Source organism: Lepidochelys kempii, chromosome 1 (genome assembly GCF_965140285.1).
Source record: "Lepidochelys kempii isolate rLepKem1 chromosome 1, rLepKem1.hap1, whole genome shotgun sequence".
NCBI classification, from domain to species: Eukaryota; Metazoa; Chordata; order Testudines; family Cheloniidae; genus Lepidochelys; species Lepidochelys kempii.
In genome coordinates this window covers 210,446,189-210,467,602 of record NC_136380.1, presented here as the reverse complement: position 1 = coordinate 210,467,602, position 21,414 = coordinate 210,446,189, and the positions used below count along the sequence as shown (strand labels likewise).

The 21,414-nt window shown below is 41.3% G+C and overlaps 1 protein-coding gene across 13 annotated transcripts in view; it reads left to right on the top strand.

Moving 5' to 3' along the window:
• Positions 1-21,414, top strand: part of KPNA1 (karyopherin subunit alpha 1) — a 181,872-nt gene that overhangs the window by 86,050 nt on the left and 74,408 nt on the right. For all 13 annotated transcript variants that reach the window (XR_012154830.2, XR_012154829.2, XR_012154835.1 and 10 more), the window contains 2 exons: positions 6,498-6,629; positions 21,123-21,211. Coding sequence is in view for 8 of the 13 variants with exons in the window: in XM_073310977.2 (XP_073167078.1) it covers positions 6,498-6,629; positions 21,123-21,211 (221 nt within the window). In the remaining 5 variants the exon portion in view is untranslated. The remainder of the gene's footprint in view (positions 1-6,497; positions 6,630-21,122; positions 21,212-21,414) is intronic.

Here is a 21,414-nt window from a genome sequence, read left to right as displayed (position 1 = left end):
CGGTGCGACTGGCCCAGGAGCTGCCTGAGCTGCTCAGGCGGCTCCGGACCGTCCGGGCTGCTGCAGAAGTTACGGAAAAATCACGGAATATATGACCTCAGTGACAAACATGGAGCCTTAGTTATGACAGACAATATAACATGCAAGTATTACATAAAGTGTCAAGGAGGCGCCAGGTTGCCCTCTCTTTGTATGGAAGCGCTAAAGCTCTGGAACTGGTGCATTTCCCACAATATTGCAATATCAGTAGCTTACCTACCAGGAGTACTCAACAGTGGACAGTCTCAGCCACAAATTCCCACATGACCACGAGTGGGAGATAGACTCAGAGATACTCCATGACTTACTCCGACAATGGGGGACACTGATGATATTTGCTATTTACCAGAACAAGAAACGTGCATAATAATGCTCCAGAGTGGGCATCAGCCAGCAGTTTGTGGCGGATACTCTCCTTCTCTCATGGGAGAAGGGCCTTATTTATGCCTTTCCCCATTCCCTCTATTGCTGAAAGTCTTGTTGAAAATAAAAAGAGAAAAAGCAAACTTCATACCGATTGCTCCCACCAGGCCAAGACAGACATGGTACCCTTAGCTGGCACAACTGGTGCTGTGTCCACTGATGACTCTTCCAGCCACTTCTTACCCCCTCTCCCAAAATGAGAGATGTACTCTCCATCCCAGTCTACAGATATTATGGCTCAAAGCCTGGCTCTTTCATGGTTCCAGCACATAGAAACATCATATTCTGAAGAGGTATAGTAAGTGATATTACACAACAGGAAAGTGACTACCCCTTGTATTTACCTACAGAAGTGGACTGGATTCTGGATCTGGTGCCACTCCAAAAGAGTCACCCTGGATATGGTTACTCTACCTGTAGTCCTAGTCTATTTGCTGAATTTCAAGAAATCAGGATTGCCTTAGCTGGTTGAAAGTACACTTAGCAGCCATAGTGACCTTCCATCAGTAGGTAGAAGAGTACTCAATTTTTTCTCACCTACTACAAAGAGGTTTTTCAAGGCCATACTAAACTTCTTTCCACAATCTAGGCTTCCTACCCGACAATGGGATCCCAATCTAGTATTAAAAGGACTGACTAGATTGCTCTTTGAACCCATGGCCACTTGTTCTTTAACTCACTTTTTCATTAAGATGGCATTCCTGATTGCCATTATCTTGGCAAGAAGGATAGGGAGACAGCGGCCCTGATGGCGCGTTCCCCCTTCACAGTATTTTTTCCTGACAAAGTCACACTTAGACCACATCTGAAGTTCAACCCCCAAAGTCACTTCCACATTTCACGTGAACCAACTCATTCATTTTCCAACCTTTTATCCCAAACCTCACCAGGATAATAGGGAAGCCATGTTCCATATGCTCAACGTAAGGAGAGCCTTGGCGTTTTAGTTGGACAGGACAAGAGTTTTTAGAAAATCTCCAAGTCTCTTTCTTTCCATCGTGGACAGGTCTAGAAGCAAAGCGATTTCAGCTCAAAGACTCTCTAAATGGGTCTTGGACTGTATCAAACTCTATCAGATTCACAATTTAGCACTCCCATCTACAATCTGCACACATTCTACAAGATGGGTTTCCTCATCCGTTGCCTTCTCCACGGATATCCCTGTATCAGAAATCTGCAGAGCTGCACATACATTTTGCAGAACACTATGACATCCTGGGGGAATCTGCTGCAGATGCATCATCCATCACAGACTCGACTCCAAACCCCCAGCCTCCAGTGGGGGATATTGCTTGGGAGTCACCTACAGCGAAGCATTCATAGAGACACTACTTGAAGAAGAGAAGAAGTTACTCACTCTGTGCAGTAACAGTGATTCTTTGAGATGTGTGTCCCTATGGGTACTCTGACTCACCTTCCTCCCCTCTATTTCGGAGTTCTCATCCGTACAGTACAATCTGCAGTAGAGACGGAACTGAGGAGCGTTCACCTGCACAGTGCTGGTTAGCCTCGTGGCAGACCACAAGGGGGAGGCAGTGCATGCACGGGCTGAACACATACTGCTACTAACATTCTCCAATCAGCAGTGCAGGGACGCAGATACACCTACAGTGGAGCATCCATAGGGGGACACATCTTGAAGAACCATCATTACTGCACAAGGTGAATAACTTCTTCATATTGGAATTTGTAATCTCCGTGGACCACTCTTCTGTATGTAAGATGAGAATAGGTGAAAGAGCGCTCCATTATGCGTAGATGGCAGTTCTCCAGGTCCTGACACGCTGTCAATGCAGTCCTAAATTGGGCAAAATTTTGGCTCCCCTACTATGTAAATTACATCACCTGTGATTAAATCTATATTGAGAATTGAAGGGCAAAATGCAAACTAAGTTAAGCCTATAAATGTGTTAAACCACCCATGAACCAGGTTGTAGAGGGCAGAGATTCGTTTTTTTCCCTGTGAGGCATCAGGTGCTCCATGATCTATTACGCCTGGGTTATTCCTCCTCCTCTTCTGAGCAGGGAGCTCTTTTCTTCCTCCCTACCCCCCCCCCCCCAAAAAAAAAAAAACAACCAAAAATACAAGAAAACTTCCCTCTAGCTTCACAATGTAGTTAGTAGCAAGAGAAGCTATTCAGCTAAATGATTGCCTCACTTGAAGAAACAGGAGGTTTCGCTATGCCTCTGTCTCCAGGCAAGAGCTTTTTCCATTTTTTCTTTTTTGGTCTTCTTGACGCCCCCCGTTGGCAGAGGGTTTTTGAGAGCAGCAGTCTGCCAGACATTACCTGTTTGTCCTCCTTCACAGTGTAGCAGATCCAGCTAAGATCAAAGGGGCTTCTGCTTGCAGCCCAGCGTACAATAATGCACCACCTCTCCCACTCTGCAGTAATGTGGCAGGCAAACTTTCAGCTACTTGAGACAGCTTTGCAGAATCTCCAAGCCAGTAGCTCCTTGCTACTCAGTGTCCCCCGCCAAGGTGAAACCTGGCAACAAGGGCTGACTCAAACAGCAGCAACTAAGCAGGCAAGCCTTTAGTTGCTTGGAGTGGAAATTAAGTAGCAGGAGCTTGTTTTTTCAAAATGCCATCTGGGATGAATTATGGTATCCAGGAGTTGTAACCCATTGCGCAGGATGCCCTGTCGATTTCAGCCTGCCATAGTAATCAGGTGTGTTGCCCCAGATGCTTCAGAAAGGGTATGTCTACACAGCAAAGAAAAACCCATAGCTGGCCTGTGCCAGCTGACGTGGGCTGTGGGGCTGTTTCTCTGCTGTGTGGAATTCCAGGCTTGGGCTGGAGCACGAGTTCTTGGACCCTCCCATCCCGCAGGGTTCCAGAGCTCGGGTTCCAGCCAAAACCCAGAAGTCTACACAGCAGAGAAACAGCCCTGTAGCCCAAGGCCAAGTTGTCTGGCATGGGCCAACAATGGGTCATTTTTTGTTGTGTAGACATACCCAAAGATCCTTAGCTAGTCCTTGTTGGTATCTTGAACGCTCTCCTCCTTGCTTCAAACAAAAAAACCCCCACACTCGAATGGCTCCATTCCCCATATTTAGTACCAGTTACCATTACATCAGGGCAGGCTGAGGGTTATGTGCACAGATATTTGTTCCCCTGACATCTCCTTCAGAAGTGGGTTTGTGCAGCATGGTCTAGCCTGCTTTTTCTCCATATTTCAGTCACTCCTTTCACTTGTTTTGACTCAGAGTCAGCAGAGCAGTCTGTCCTATACTGCCAGCTTGCTGGTGACAGTTAACCCTCTATTCCCCAGGCACCCTAATGGGGATGTATCTGTGTGGCCTAGTCCTCCATTTTACGATTGCTTTCGCTGTTTTTTATTTTTCATAATATGCAGCAAAGTGACCTAGCGCACACTTCTAACCTGTCAATGCCAATAGATCTTCTAAAAAAAGAAAAGGAGTACTTGTAGCACCTTAGAGATAACAACTTTATGCTCAAATAAATTTGTTAGTCTCTAAGGTGCCACAAGTCCTCCTTTTCTTTTTGCGGATACAGACTAACACGGCTGCTACTCTGAAATAGATCTTCTGTTTTCTGTTTGGCCTCTCATAGGTCAGTATAGTCTAACCTAGACTGCCTTCTTACCACACCTACTGATTGCTTTTCTTACCAATCAGCCTAGCCCCCACTGTCAGCCTGCCATGTGCCAGTAGACCACCAAAACAGTTGAACTCTTCAGGTTGAGGTGCATCTCCTTCCACTTTCACTTCATGCCAGATCAGCCTACCCTGCGACCTTATTGAATCTGACAGTAGCTTTCATCAAGTGCTATTGCTGAATGTCTAGTTCTTATACCATCAACCTGAGTGCTTCAGTGGACAAGTCAAAGGACAACGATTCTGCACTAAAATGTCAGCATCAAGGGAGGAGAGTGCACCATTTTGTTGCAAGATGTAAAACCAATTCAGCAAAGTTTTAAAGCACACACAGCATTACTTCACGAGTTTCCAGCATGAATGCTCATGCCCAACTCTGGTCTTCATCATTGGTATCATCTCCTACATTTTTAAAGGTTTTTTTTTTTTCTTGCGAGGGGTAGGGGGGTGGTCTGAGGGGGAGCATTCCTGTTTCTTCTGGAGGCAAATCATAGGCTGGGACACTAGTAATAGATGTAGCTGCCTACGTGTCAAATTCTTTTCTATAGAAATATGGAAAATCTTGGGATTCCCTCATACTGGGTTCTGGCTTTGCTATAAGTCTTTTCAATTTTTTTCTACAATAAGTGAATAAGTAAAAGTACTTTTTGCCAGGAGATGGCTTAATCATTCATAACGTATGTTAGTCAGCCCATATAACTTCTTCTCAGTTTGTGTATTTGGTGGTGGAGTTGGAGAGGCTATCAGTGCTGTGAACAGCTCCACCCGATGGCTGTACGTTGTAAAGCTAGAGGGTGGGGTGTGTGTTTGTTTCTTAAAAAAGAGGAGAGTCTGTGCTTGGAAGATGAGGAAAAATAATCCAGTTGTAATAGATCATGGAGCACCAGGTGCCCACTTCAGAGAAGAAAAATTACAGGAATGTAAGTAAATTTTAATCTTGACTGTCTCTTTTTAAAGAAATTCTCCTCCCCTGTTCTGTGAACTCTCCTTGTTACTTCCTAGTTCAATGAACATATCTATTGCAGTCTGACATCACAAATACCAGAAGCCTTGTTGCAGCCTATCCTGTTTGTCTTGTCGCAAAACAATGCACATTTATTTTAAAAAGTTGCAAATACAAATTATTAACATAAAGTTAAAATTTGCAGTTTGAAAACAGACCTTCCTCTTACCTGCTGTGCCCTGATTTTATCCCCTTAAGGTTCTGTGTATGCCTTTACTGTATTTGATTTAATCATTAATTCCTGTGTGCAGGTTAGTGACGATTGCAGGATAGATATGTAGTCCTGAAGCCATGAATAGTAGTCTTGGCAAGCAAATTAACCTTTTAAAGGGATATAGTTGGATAAAGAATAATTTATATATTTAAAAATTCATTACTAATGTTAAAATTGGAACAATTTATAACTTCTAGTTTACTGTTTCCCTCTTTGCATTTCAACTTTAATTCTTTGGTTGTACTGTAAGTTGGTTTCTAGATAATCTTATTTTGACTCTCACATGCTAGCATATTTTAGCAATATTTGGCTTTTCATATGCCTTTGGAAATCCAATCAAATTACGGTGGGTGGGATGTTTCTATTGACGCTTAAAATAAACATTTCTGATAAAATATATTTTACGAAACCATACATTTTAACTTAAATAATGACATTGTTTTTATTTAAAATATTTGTAATTTTTAAATCATTATGTGGATTTTGTTAAGTCAAGATCTTAATTTAACTAAAAGTGTGTGTCTGTGATTAAATAAATACATCATGCACTAATAAATCCTAACAGTGATACAGAACACAGGAGTAACTAAAGAAATATTATGTTCCTTATTGTAGAGTAATATCAGGTCGTAATTAGAAGGAAACACCATGGAAAGAGGTTAGGAAAATCTTAATATTCATTCCTAATGGATTCTAAAATGACACCCCTTTCTTTCATGTCCCAATAAGCTTGTGTCAAGCAGACTATTTATCCATCTCTGGTTCTGAGTGCATGTTCGGGTAGACAGCTGACCAGTGCATTGGACAGGGAGACTAGAGGAGACTTGAGAGGCTCTGAGAATTATCCCTGTGTGAAAACTCATACATAAGGATTCCACTCTTGCATATAGGTATCTCTGGCAAAGAGGAAAGGGAATGAACAAAGTAAAAGCTTCTGTGGAACTTCATAACAAAAATAAATGGTGGCTGAGATGCCATGGAAAATTTAATATTGTTTCTGTACGTCGTGTTTCATATTAATATCTTTAAATTACTTTCCTATTCTTTAAACTGTTTTTAGATTTAGCCCAGTTAATTTGTTTAGTTACACCATAATTTTCTGTAATGTTCTTCTTTTATAGAAGATGTTTACACTTCCTGCTATTTGTGTATGCTGCTGAATGCTCTTAGTGAATGTTGCCCCTGTATTTCATGTTCTAGTTTGAAGCTGCTTGGGTGCTGACAAACATTGCCTCTGGAAATTCCCTTCAGACTCGGATTGTGATTCAAGCAGGAGCTGTCCCTATCTTCATAGAGCTTCTCAGCTCAGAGTTTGAAGATGTACAGGAGCAGGTAAAAAACAAGAGTGATATCTTTGTGTCTTCCTAGGCAAGGGAGCAGGAGCTAACCTAGCAAGAAAATCAGATGCTTCTGGAGGGAGGAATGAACTGGGAGGACAGCTTTGTATAATTGCCTGTTTCTGTGGTAGATGTGGTAACTTGCTAGCATGTGCAGTTGTAACTGCCCCCTCTTACTTTTTCAAAATGGTATGTTTGACAGTCATATACCTGTTATCAATGAGTGAATGTATGTCATCTCTAAAAATAGATAACACTTTCCTACCTTCCACGGAGGTGTTATTGCTTTGTTTATATTTAAATTGGTACTTTAGAAATGTACAGTTCTGGTCGTTGTTTTTCTCCTGTAGGAATGAGTAACATTAACCAGTGTTTGCTGTGTATCTATTATATGTCTTAGGAGAAAACGTTGTGAAACAGAAGATATCTTTAAGGAGCTAGTAGTGCTCTTGGTAGGATGAGACTAAAATGGGATAATTCAGTACTCAATCTTCATTCTGTACGTGATAGTTAAGTATTCTGCAGACTAAATTAATATATTTAAAGTCTATAAAGGGCCATTATGATGATCTAACTTGATTTCATGCATAACGTCGGCCAAAAATTTCACTCAGTTATTTCTGCACAAGCCCATAACTTGCGTTTGAGCTAAGCATATATTTTAGAATGACATCCAATCTTGATTTGAAGACTTCAGGTCGTGGCAAATCCATCACATATCTTGATAGGTTGTGCCGTGGGTTAATTACTCTATTTTAAAAACGGCAGGTTTCAGAGTAACAGCCGTGTTAGTCTGTATTCACAAAAAGAAAAGGAGTACTTGTGGCACCTTAGCGACTAACCAATTTATTTGAGCATGAGCTTTCGTGGGCTACAGCTCACTTCATCGGATGCATACTGTGGAAACTGCAGCAGGCTTTATATATACACAGAGAATATGCAAAAATACCTCCTCCCACCCCACTGTCCAGCTGGTAATAGCTTATCTAAAGTGATCATCAAGTTGGGCCATTTCCAGCACAAATCCAGGTTTTCTCACCCTCCGCACCCCCCCCCCCCCAAACTCACTCTCCTGCTGGTAATAGCCCATCCAAAGTGACCACTGTCTTTACAATGTGTATGATAATCAAGGTGGGCCATTTCCAGCACAAATCCAGGTTTTCTCACCCCCCCAGCCCCCTCCAAAAACCACACACACAAACTCACTCTCCTGCTGGCAATAGCTCATCCAAAGTGACCACTCTCCCTACAATGTGCGTGATAATCAAGGTGGGCCATTTCCAGCACAAATCCAGGTTCTCTCACACACACACCCCCACACACACAAACTCACTCTCCTGCTGGCAATAGCTCATCCAAACTGACCACTCTCCTTACAATGTGCATGATAATCAAGGTGGGCCATTTCTAGCATAAATCCAAGTTTAACCAGAACGTCGGGGGGAGGGTAGAAAAAAACAAGGGGAAATAGGCTACCTTGCATAATGACTTAGGCACTCCCAGTCTCTATTTAAACCTAAATTAATAGTATCCAATTTGCAAATGAATTCCAATTCAGCAGTTTCTCGCTGGAGTCTGGATTTGAAGTTTTTTTGTTTTAAGATAGCGACCTTCATGTCTGTGATTGCGTGACCAGAGAGATTGAAGTGTTCTCCGACTGGTTTATGAATGTTATAATTCTTGACATCTGATTTGTGTCCATTTATTCTTTTACGTAGAGACTGTCCAGTTTGACCAATGTACATGGCAGAGGGGCATTGCTGGCACATGATGGCATATATCACATTGGTGGATGTGCAGGTGAACGAGCCTCTGATAGTGTGGCTGATGTTATTAGGCCCTGTGATGGTGTCCCCTGAATAGATATGTGGGCACAGTTGGCAACGGGCTTTGTTGCAAGGATAGTGTTGGGTCATCCTTCAGGATAGGTTGTAGATCCTTAGTAATGCGTTGGAGGGGTTTTAGTTGGGGGCTGAAGGTGACGGCTAGTGGCGTTCTGTTATTTTCTTTGTTAGGCCTGTCCTGTAGTCACATAAACACCACCCTATACCGGAAACTTACTGACCGCTATTCCTACCTACATGCCTCCAGCTTTCACCCTGACCACACCACACGATCCATCGTCTACAGCTAAGCTCTGCGATACAACCACATTTGCTCCAACCCCTCAGACAGAGACAAACACCTACAAGATCTCTATCAAGCATTCTTACAACTACAATACCCACCTGCGGAAGTGAAGAAACAGATTGATAGAGCCAGAAGAGTTCCCAGAAATCACCTACTACAGGACAGGCCTAACAAAGAAAATAACAGAACGCCACTAGCCGTCACCTTCAGCCCCCAACTAAACCCCTCCAACGCATTATTAAGGATCTACAACCTATCCTGAAGGATGACCCAACACTCTCACAAATCTTGGGTGACAGGCCAGTCCTTGCCTACAGACAGCCCCCCAACCTGAAGCAAATACTCACCAACAACCACATACCACACAACAGAACCACTAACCCAGGAACCTATCCTTGCAACAAAGCCCGTTGCCAACTGTGCCCACATATCTATTCAGGGGACACCATCACAGGGCCTAATAACATCAGCCACACTATCAGAGGCTCGTTCACCTGCACATCCACCAATGTGATATATGCCATCATGTGCCAGCAATGCCCCTCTGCCATGTACATTGGTCAAACTGGACAATCTCTACGTAAAAGAATAAATGGACACAAATCAGATGTCAAGAATTATAACATTCATAAACCAGTCAGAGAACACTTCAATCTCTCTGGTCACGCAATCACAGACATGAAGGTCGCTATCTTACAACAAAAAAACTTCAAATCCAGACTCCAGCGAGAAACTGCTGAATTGGAATTCATTTGCAAATTGGATACTATTAATTTAGGTTTAAATAGAGACTGGAAGTGGCTATTTCCCCTTGTTTTTTTCTACCCTCCCCCCCGACGTTCTGGTTAAACTTGGATTTATGCTGGAAATGGCCCACCTTGATTATCATGCACATTGTAAGGAGAGTGGTCAGTTTGGATGAGCTATTGCCAGCAGGAGAGTGAGTTTGTAGGGGCTGGGGGCGGAGGGTGAGAAAACCTGGATTTGTGCTGGAAATGGCCCAACTTGATGATCACTTTAGATAAGCTATTACCAGCAGGAGAGTGGGGTGGGAGGAGGTATTGTTTCATGGTCTCTGTGTATATAATGTCTTCTGCAGTTTCCACAGTATGCATCCGATGAAGTGAGCTGTAGCTCACGAAAGCTCATGCTCAAATAAATTGGTTAGTCTCTAAGGTGCCACAAGTACTCCTTCTCTTATTTTAAAAATGTGCACCTTTATCCCTAGTCTGAATTTATCAAACTTCAGCTTCCAGACATTGGATGTTGTAACTTTGTCTTCTCAATTAAAGAGTCTTCTATCTTCCCATGTAGCTACTTATAGATAGTGATCAAGTAACCTCTTAACCATCTCTTGAGTAAGCTATATAGATCAAGCTTTCCTAACCCTTTCACTATAGGGTATGTTTTATCACCCTCAAATAATTTGTCCCTTTTCTGAACCTTTTCTAATTTTTAAAAAATCTTTGTGATTTGAGGCCACAAGATCTGGACACCATTGCAGTAATGGTCTCTCACCAATGCTGTATACAGAGGTGATACCACTTCCCTTCTTATACTTGATATTTCTTTGCTTATTATATCCAAGAATTTAATTAAACCTTTTAGCTACAGTATCTCACTGGGAGCTCACATTCAGCTGATTATCCGCCATGGCCCATTGCTCTTTTCAGAGTGACAGTTTTCCAGGATACAGTTCTCCATTCTATATGTGTGACCTACTTTCTGTGTTCCTAGATGTATGACACTGCATTTGGCTGTATTTAAAATGTATGTTCAAATCAGCCCATTTTGTCAAGTGATACAGATCACTTCATATAACTGACCTATTCTTATTATAGATGGTGTTGGTAGTACTGCATATAATTAAGGTTGCCTAACATTTTCCATTAGAAGACCCTGTTTCCAGTTGCTTACAGCTTTTCCAGACTTAGGGTGTCTTAAAAAAATTTCATGCTAGAAGGCTATCTCCAGCTTAATTGTTCTGGAAAGTTTCAGGTAAAACAATGTAGCTGATTCAGAGAACAAGATTAGGGAAAATGTTATGTTAAAAATCCTTATAACCATTTCATTGAAAAACTCCCGTGCCTCCTGTTTTTTGAGCAGCCACTGGAAATTTGTCAGGGAGTTTGCCCTAATGTCAGGCCTGTGCCTTCTGTTGTCCTTGTGAAAATCCACCCAAATTTGGCTAAGTTGTAAGCCTTTGAAAATCGGTTTGCACATACTCAGAGGTTTGTTAAAGGCAAATGGCATTATTTTCCAAAATTCCATCTTCACTAGCATGCGCCACCCCCACAGAGCAGTTTAGCATACTACAACCCCTGTAGGCTGAGCAGCACCTTCCCTGCAATTGTTACTCGTGGTATTGAACACAGGAACTCAGACTAGGGAGATTGTCTCCAGTGCTTTCAGTGCCACCCCAGCTGACACTCAGGCACCATGGAGGAAGAGAAATCAGCCCGATTCATATGTAGCGAGATGAGTGGGGGTGATAGATGAGTAAAGGGGGACTGGGCAGGAGTTTGAGGAGTGTAGGGAGTACAGGGAGCAGAGAATGTGACAGAAGCTGTTGGGGAAGTGGTGTTAGAACAGAGAGGTATGGGGCAAAATGATTTATAGCCACTAGAGCAAACACCCATCGGGGGGGGGGAGAGAGCTCAGTGGTTTGAGCATTGGCCTGCTAAACCCAGGGTTGTGAGTTCAATCCTTGAAGGGGCCATTTAGGGATCTCGGGCAAAAATTGGGGATTGGTCCTGCTTTGAGCAGGATGTTGGACTAGATGACCTCCTGAGATCACTTCCAAGGCTGATATTCTATGAACTTGGAATTGAACCAGGATTCTTGAGTTCCTACATTTCTCTGAACATAAACAGCCCTACTGGATCAGACCAAGGGTCCATTTAGCCCAGTATCCTGCCTTTAAACAGTGGTCATTGCCAGATGCTTCAAAGAGAATGAACAGAACAGGGCAATTATCGAGTGATCCATCCCAAGCATCTGGCAATCAGAGGCTTAGGGATACTCGGAGCACAAGGTTGCATCCCTGACCATCTTGGCTAATAGGCATTGATGGACCTATCCTCCCTGTACTTAGCTCATTCTGTTTTGAATCCAGTTATAGTTTTGACCTTCACAACATCCCCTGGCAATGAGTTCCACACGTTGACTGTGTATTACGTAAAAAAGTATCATAGAATCATAGAATATCAGGGTTGGAAGGGACCTCAGGAGGTCATCTAGTCCAACCCCCTGCTCAAAGCAGGACCAAAGTACACCAGAGCCTCACTAGAATGCACGTCTGTATAGCGCGAATTTGCATATAACGCACTTACAGCCATGGATCCCAAATTTAATTACTTTAATTGCAATTCATTTTAACGCGGTCCCCGCGCATGGATCCCAAATCCCGTGTTCTAGTGAGGGTCCAGTGTATTTCCTTCTGTTTGATTTAAACCTGCTACTTATTAATTTAATTGGATGACCCCTGGTTATGTGTGTTATGTAATGACACTTCCCTATTCACTTCCACACGGTCCATAATTGTATAGACTGCTATCATATCCTCCTTAGTCATCTCTTGTATAAATTGAACAGTCTCAATCTATTTAATCTCTCCTCATATGGAAGCTGTTCCATACCCTTACTCATTTTTGTTCCTCTTCTCTGTACTTTTTCCAATTCTAATATATCTTTTTTTGAGATGAGGTAACCAGAACCGCATGCAGTATTCAAGATATGGGTGTATCATGGATGTATATAGTGTCATTATAATATTTTCTGTTTTATTATCTATCCCTTCCTAATGGTTCTATCTTTGTAAGGTTTTTTTGAATGCTGCTGCACATTGATGGATGTTTTCAGAGAATTATCCACAATGGCTGCAACATGTCTTTTTTTGAGTGGTAATAGCTAACTTAGACCCCACCACTTTATATGTATAGTTGGGATTATGTTTTCCAATGTGCATTATTTTGCATTTATCCACATTGAATTTCATCTACCATTTTGTTGTCCAGTCACCCAGTTTTGTGAAATCCCTTTGTAACTCTTCATAGTCTGCTTTGGATTTAACTATCTTGAGAAATTTTACGACATTTGCAAACTTTGCCACCTCACTATTTACCGTTTTTTCCAGATCATTTTTGAGTATGTTGAACAGCACAGGTCCCAGTACAGATCCCTGGGGGACACCACTATTTACCTCTTTCCATTCTGGAATTGAATGACAAGGGATGGAGCTTATGTTATACTATGTTATTAGCAAGTATCTGTGAGACCCATTGGTAAAGCCTCTCATATCCATCTCTTGTGGCTGGTGAGAACAGCCTACTAGTGTTACCACTTATTCTGTTAGCTCTAATGATACAGATCTGTGCTGTGGGTTTAAATGTCCTAACCCTGCTGATGACCTGTGCAGAAGTAGTCATGTTTCAGCATAGTGGAACTTTGGGTGGGGGGTTTCAGTTTACTAAAAAAAAGAACAGAAAAAACCCCCTCCCAGCCTACCCCACACACTACCAACCAAAAACTGGACACCACATTCCAGTAACAGCTGCACTAGTGCCAAATACAGAAGTAATATAATCTTTCTACTCAAGATTCAACTATTTACGCATCCAAGCAATGTATTTGCCTTTTTGGCTACAGCTCTTCTAAATCATTGACTGTTAAATAGTGTTGAATGAAGAGCCGATCTCTGAGGGACCCCACTAATGGTATGTCTACACTAAGAAATTAGGTTGATTTTTTAGGTTTCAGAGTAACAGCCGTGTTAGTCTGTATTCGCAAAAAGAAAAGGAGTACTTGTGGCACCTTAGAGACTAACCAATTTATTAGAGCATAAGCTTTCGTGAGCTACAGCTCACTTCCTCAGATGCATATCGTGGAAACTGCAGCAGGCTTTATATATACACAGAGAATATGAAACAATACCTCCTCCCACCCCACTGTCCTGCTGGTAATAGCTTATCTAAAGTGATCATCAGGTGGGCCATTTCCAGCACAAATCCAGGTTTTCTCACCCTCCACCCCCCCACACAAATTCACTCTCCTGCCGGTGATAGAAGCTATTACCAGCAGGACAGTGGGGTGGGAGTAGGTATTGTTTCATATTCTCTGTGTATATATAAAGCCTGCTGCAGTTTCCACGATATGCATCTGAGGAAGTGAGCTGTAGCTCACGAAAGCTTATGCTCTAATAAATTGGTTAGTCTCTAAGGTGCCACAAGTACTCCTTTTCTTTTTTGTTGATTTTTTAGAAATCGATTTTATACAGTTGATTGTGTATGTCCCACTAAGCGCATTAAGTCAGAAGCGTGCGTCCTCACCACTGTGGTTAGCATGGACTCACGGAGCGGTGCACTGTGGGAAGTTATCCCACAGTTCCCGCAGTCTCCGCTACCCATTGGAATTCTGGGTTAAGCTCCCAGTGCCTAATGGGACAAAAACTGTCACGTGTTGTTTTGTCGTCAGTCTCGCCTCGCTCCCTCTGTGAAAGCAATGGCAGACAATCATTTCACGCCTTTTTTTCTGGGTTACGCATGCAGATGTCATAGCACGGCAAGCATGGAGCTCACTAAGCTCACCGGTGCTGTTGCGAGCATTGTAAATGCCTCATGCGTTGTACTGCAGTATGTACAGAACCTGGCTAAGAGACGGCAGCATGAGGACGATTGTGATGAGGACATGGCCACAGATGTTCCTGGAAGCATGGGTTGTGGCAGTTGGGACATCATGGTGGCAGGGGGGCTGGTTGATACAGTACCTCCAGGAGAGCTTCATGGAGATGTCCCTGGAGGATTCCCACTCCATCCCCAGACATGTTAACAGACTTTTCCAGTAGCTGTACTGGCCGTGAATGCATCCCAATCTTCAGGGCAAATCAAACATTAAACACTATTGCTTTTAAACCCGTACTGTAGTTACAAATGTGCACTCACCAGAGGTGCCTTCTCCACCTTCAGGGTCGGGGATCCCGCCTTGGGAGGGTATTGGCTCCAGGATGATGAAAAGGTCCTGGCTGTTGGGGAGAACGGATTAATCGCTTGCCTGCTGCACATTCTGCTCCTCCTCCTCCTCCTTCTGCTCCTCTTCCTCATCCACTAAATCCTCCTCTGTGTTGCGTGAGACTCCCCGCTTGCAGGTGTCCACGGACAGTAGTGGGGTAGTAGCAGGATCCACCCCTAGAATGCCATGTAGCTGATCATAGAAGCGGCATCTGTGGGACGCTGACCCAGAGCAACCGTTTGCCTCCTTTGTGTTTTGATAGGTTTGCCTGAGCTCCTTGACTTTCACACGGCACCGCTATGTCCCCCTGTTGTAGCCTCTCTCCACCATGCCCTGTGCGATTTTTGGCATATATATTCGTATTTCTCCTTTTTGATCGGAGTTCTGCCTATGCAGATTCTTCTCCCCATAGAGCAATCAGATCCATTGTCTCCCGTTCGCTCCATGCTGGAGTTGTTTGCGATTCTGGGGGGTACTGTATGGTCACCTGTGCTGCTGAGCTCGCCACGCTGAGCAAACAGGAAATTAAATTCAAAAGTTCCCGGGGCTTCTCCTGTGTACCTGGCTAGCACATCGGATTTGAAAGTGCTGTCCAGACTGGTCAAATGGGAGCACTCTGGGATGGATCACAGAGGTGCATACTGTCGATTTGCGTCCACACTACCTCAAATTTGACCCAGCAAGGTCGATTTTAGCGCTACTCCCCTTGCTGGGGAGGACTACAGAAGTCGATTTTAGGAGCCCTTTAGGTCGACGGAATGAGGTTGCTTGTGTAGACGCATTCATTATTATATCAACCTAACATGGCTAAATTCGACCTAACCCTGTAGTGTAGACCAGGGCAGCACACATGCTTGTAGATGATTTCCCAGTTACACTTTGAAACCTATCAGTTAGCTAGTTTTCATCCACACTGATTTTGTATTATTCTAGTTTTTTAATCAGAAAGCTGTGTGGTACCAAGTCAGCTGTCTTACAAAGCTCTGTTGCATGGATACCAGGGTGGATTTGATTTAAATTAGTGATTTAAATCATGATTCAAATCAGTTCAGTCATGAAGACTCAATTTAATCATGGATTTGTACATAAAAGTGCATTCTTGTTGGTTGTTATAACCTTAATACATATTCTTCACAACTAAGAGATAAATGTAGGTTTCATTTTTAGAAGTTACACACTATACATTTTCAGTGATTTATTTTGAAAACTTTGCAGATTAGTTTTACAGCTATATCAGAAAATGAATGGTTGGTTGGTTATTTGATTTACCAAGGGTAATTAAAGCAGTTATTTATGAAGTCATTGGGAGGTGAACTATCTCCAGTTCAACAGGTTAATCATTAATATTTGGAGGATTTTGTTGCCATGTTGTATTAGGAGGAGAACATCACCAGACAGACATTTAAAATGTTTTATTTGGCTAAAACAACAATATTATGTATTCTGGATTTTTTTCTTCAACAGCAAACATGTAGTGTTTTAACAAAACAAGCATATGAATTTTTGAATGTAGTTAAACATTCAAGATTTTTAAAATCAAGTTTGTTTTTGTTAAAATTGTTTTTAACTAAGATAGTTAAATGAAAAAAGAAAAGGAGTACTTGTGGCACCTTAGAGACTAACCAATTTATTTGAGCATAAGGTTTCGTGAGCTACAGCTCACTTCATCGGATGCATACTGTGGAAAGTATAGAAGATCTTTTTATATACACAAAACATGAAAAAATGGGTGTTTACCACTACAAAAGGTTTTCTCTCCCCCCACCCCACTCTCCTGCTGGTAATAGCTTACCTAAAGTGATCACTCTCCTTACAATGTGTATGATAATCAAGGTAGGCCATTTCCAGCACAAATCCAGGGTTTAACAAGAACGTCTGCAAATACAGACTAACACGGCTGTTACTCTGAAACCTGTCATAGTTAAATGAAATATTTTTTTAAAAAAAACAAAAATTAATTTGACTGGCAGCCAGGTCAATATGAGAAACTTAAAATATTGGCTTCTCCAGCTAACTCAGTTGTCTTCACCTTCGTTTTCCTGTTTGTTCAAAATCTGGAAAAGAAAAACAAGCTTTCCTGCTTTTTTTATGTCCCAAACGATTTCTCAATTTGGAATGAATTAGTCCAAAGGAAGAAAATATTCTTACAACACCAGCAGAAGAAGCTACTACTGTTAAAAGTGAGATTATCACTTCAACAGTCTCTCTGAATCCAAGTGCTTAAGTGACTTCCACAAGTTCACTGATGTTTTAAAGAAAATCACATAATCAGCAAACATATATATTTCTTGAATGGTTCGTATTCCCAAACTGGGTCTCTTTTAAGGCCTGCTGCCATTATAGGTTTACCCTTCTATTGAGAGAATGGTATGGTAGATCTCAAATCAATGAAGGCTACACTCGGAATGACCTCAAGACTCCTGGAATATGCTGCTCACAGTTTCACTTTTTTTTTCTGCTGACTGTCCCTCCCTTCTCACATTTATCTCCAGATTTCTTCTCCTTGTCCAGATCTATTCCGCCCCCAACAATCTTCTATTCATTGTACTTTTTGAAACTTTGCACTTTTAGAGAGAGGTAAGGGACTGACTCTGTGTACACAAATTTGCAGAGGGACAATAGAGTTGAGGTCTGTTATTTCTCACCTCTGTACGTTGTTTGTTTATTTAAAAATATTTTTGCTGTTAACAAGCATGTTATGTTATCTCTGGAGACACAAATCCACAGTTTGAGAACTGCAAAACTAAGCAGGTCTGATGGTATCTTCTAGACTGGGTACTGAGTCCCATTGGGTAGATAGAAAGATTAACCTAAATAATCTATACAGAAGCCCCTGGAACTCCATAAAATTGGATTCCTAATCCCTGAACTATTGGAACTCATTTACAAAACTTTTCTTAAACATTACATGAATATATTGTCTCATATTATGAAATTAAAATTTATAATCCCTATTCCATGATATCTTTCAGCTATAATGTATCTTAATTAAAATATCTTTAGAAAGGTTTTTTCCTCAAAAAGCATTTTATCAAAAAAATCAGTTTTTTAGGGGTTTTTTTTGGTTTTGGGTTTTTTTAAAAAAATCTTTGATTTTTTTTTATCCACCCTGATGGACACTATTACCTTTATCAGTCAGACTGGTAATCTCATCAGAGAAGTTATCAAATTAATCCCATAAACCCATGTTTTTAGTACTGCGATGAATTCCTCCTTATCTGTCAAGATGACATCTAATATAGAAATCACCTTGCTGGATGCAACATTTCTTGACTTAGAAAACTGTTATCTGTACTGTTTAGAAATTCCAAGGAGCCTTCAGTACTGGGAGCATGAGACCTCCAGCATATGCCACTTCAACTGAAGTCCCCCATGATAATGCAGTTTCTTTTCCTACACATTACACAGCAGCTTAAGGACCTCCCAATAGCTACTATTTCCAGTCAAATGAGTTTATGAAGTTGGGAGCTTTCTTGGATGAGACCTAATATTGTGCTTTTAATTTAGACAAGTAGACCTCACAACTGTCATAGCATCATTCCCAAAGTAAATTTAAAAAAAAAAATAGCCAGTCCTTGGGAGTATTGATAATCTCAGGACAGAGAAGTCACATCTTTTTTTGACCACACGGAATCAGAAATATAGAGCTGGAAGAGACCTCGAGATCATCTAGTCCATCCACCCATACTGAGGCAGGATTAAATATGTCTAGAGCATCGCAGAAAGGTGTTTGTCTAAAAACCTCCAGTGATGGGGATTCCACAGCTTTCTTAGGTAATCTGTGCTAGTGCTTAACTATCCATATAATTAATAAATTATTCCTAATATTTATCCTGAATCTTCCTAGCTGCAAACTAAGCCGATTGCTTCTCATCCTACCGTTGGTAGATATGGAGAACATTGATCACCAACCATCCTCTTTATAGCGTTTTATGTATTTGAAAACTATGCCCCCCTCCACCTTTTCCTCTCTAAACTAAATGTGACCTGTGCTTTCAGACTTTCCTCAGAAGTCATATTTTCCAAACCTCATCATTTTTGTTGTTCTCTTCTGGACTGTCTCTAATTTGTTCACATTTTTCTTAACGTGCGATGCTCAGAACTGGGGCACAGTACTCCAGCTGAGGTCTCATTAGTGCTGAGTAGAGCAAAACAATTACCCCTTCCGCCTTACCTTCAACATTCTTGTTAATACAGCCTAGAATGACATTCACCTTTTTCTCCTCAGTCTCATACTGTTCAAATATATTCAATTTGTGATGAACTGTAACTCAGATCCTTCTCTTCAGTACAGCTGCCTAGCCAGTTATTTCCCAGTTTATATTTTTGTATTTGATTTTTTTTCTTCCTAAGTTTAATAATTTGCACTTCTCTTTATTGAATTTCAACATATTAATTTCAGATCATTTCTCCACTTTATCAAAATTATGTAGAATTCTAATGCAGTCCTTCAGAGTGGTTGCAACTCCTTCCAGTTTGGGTGTCATGCTCAAATTTTATAAGCATACTCTACACTCCAATATCCAAGTCATTAATGAAAGTATTGAATAGTACTGAACCTGGAACAGACCCCTGTGGCACCCCACTTGATACATCTGCCAAGCTTCAGAGTAAACCATTGATAACCTCTCTTTGGGCATGGCCTTTCAACGAGTTGTGCACCCACCTTATAGTCATTTTGTCTAGGCCATATTTCTTAGTTTGCTTATGAAGATGTCACATGGGACAGTTTCTAAAGACTCACTACATTTTAGATATATCATGTCCGCTTCTTCCCCCGCAGATCCGCTAGGATGCTTACCCTGTCGAAGGAGATTAGGTTAGATCATTATGATTTGTTCTTGAGAAATCTATATGAGCTATTACTCCAGGACTGAACAAATTGTTTAATAATTTGTTCAAGGATCTTTTCAGGTATCAAGTTAGGCTGACTGGTCTATAATTCCTCAGGTCCCCTTTTCCGCCTTTTTTGATGATAGGTATTATGTTGTCCTTTCTCCAGTCCTCTGGGATCTCACCCATTCTCCATGACTTTCAAAAATACTCTCTAATGGTTCAGAAATTGCTTGGGCTAATTTTAAGTCCTAGGGTGAATTTCATGAGGTCCTGCTGACTTGAATACATCTAACTTATCTAAGTATTCTTTAACCTGTTCTTTCCCTATTGTTAATATTGTTTTAAGCATCTGGTCTCAATTGACTTTTTAGTGAAAGCTGAAGTGTAAAAGGAACACTTCAGCCTTCTCTGTGTCATCCATTATTTGCTCTCCTGCTCTAAGTAATGGACCTACACTTTCCTACATTGCTCTCTTACTTCTAATGTATTTATAGAACCTGTTCTTACGTCCCTTGCTTGTCGTAATTCATTTTATGCTTCTGCCTTGCTGTTTTTGTCTGTTCTTTTATACTCATCCTTAGCAATTTGGTCTTGTTTCCATTTTGTGCGTGATTCGTTTTTGATTTTTAGTTTCTTAAAAAGAGTACCTGACGCAACCATATTGGTCTCTTACTACTCTTCCCACCTTTTCTCCAGATCAGGTTAGTTTGCCGTTGTGCCTTTAATATTGTATTTTTAGAAACTGCCAGCTCTCTGGAACTCCCATTTCCCTAAGATTTCCTTCCCTTGGAATCATAATTTTGAGTTCCTTGGGTGTGTTGAAGTCTGCTTTTTTGAAGTCTCTCTTTACTTCGCAGCTCTCACTCCTGCCGTTCCTTAGAATCAGGAACGCTATAATTTCATTATCACTTTCACCCAAATTGCTTTCCACCTTCAGATTCCCAAGAGTTCCCTCCCTATTAGTTAGAATCAAATCTAAAATAGCCACTCCCATAGTTACATCCTCCACCTTCTGAAACAAAAAGTTGTCCCCAATACATTCTAAGAACTTGTTGGACAGTCTGTCCTGATTTTCCTACCATATATGTCCAGTGTGTAGCTTGTAGGCAATATTTCGGTTCTGCCTCACCTGGTTTTCTTTCCAAGAGTATATGTCAAGGGACTTATAAATTTCTTGAGGCTTGGGCTCTGAATATTGGCTTGGCTATGCTATGCTTGATTCTTTTCTCCCACTGTTCCTAATGTGGTTGTGTAGAGAATGCATCCCCTTATAATTTTCAGGAAATGCTAATATTGTTTTGGCCCTTGTTAGTGAGAACATCCCTTTGTTGGTATTTCCAGATGAGCCAGGCTGTATATCCATACCTCACAACTGGAATATATTTCCCCTCTGTAAGTTAGCTAGGATGTCAGCATTAGTACAGAATATCTTACTCCTACACATACACTATAAAGGAAAACCTTGCTTGAGTAAAAAAAAATAAAAACAGGTATTTTCTTTGTTCTTTCTTCATAGGCAGTATGGGCACTTGGCAATATTGCTGGAGACAGTACCATGTGCAGAGACTACGTGTTGGACTGCAACATCCTGCCCACTCTATTGCAGTAAGTCTGTTTTGGTTTACTTTGTATCTTGCTCAAGATACTGGCAATACTACTGAAGGACATACATTGGCCAGACATGACAAGACAACCCAGACAATTATATATAATATGTGGTATGTGTAACCTTGCAGCTACACATAGTACGTTTAGACCTTGATATAGGTAGACATAATTTGAAGTTTAATTCTATATAGGTTTATTTT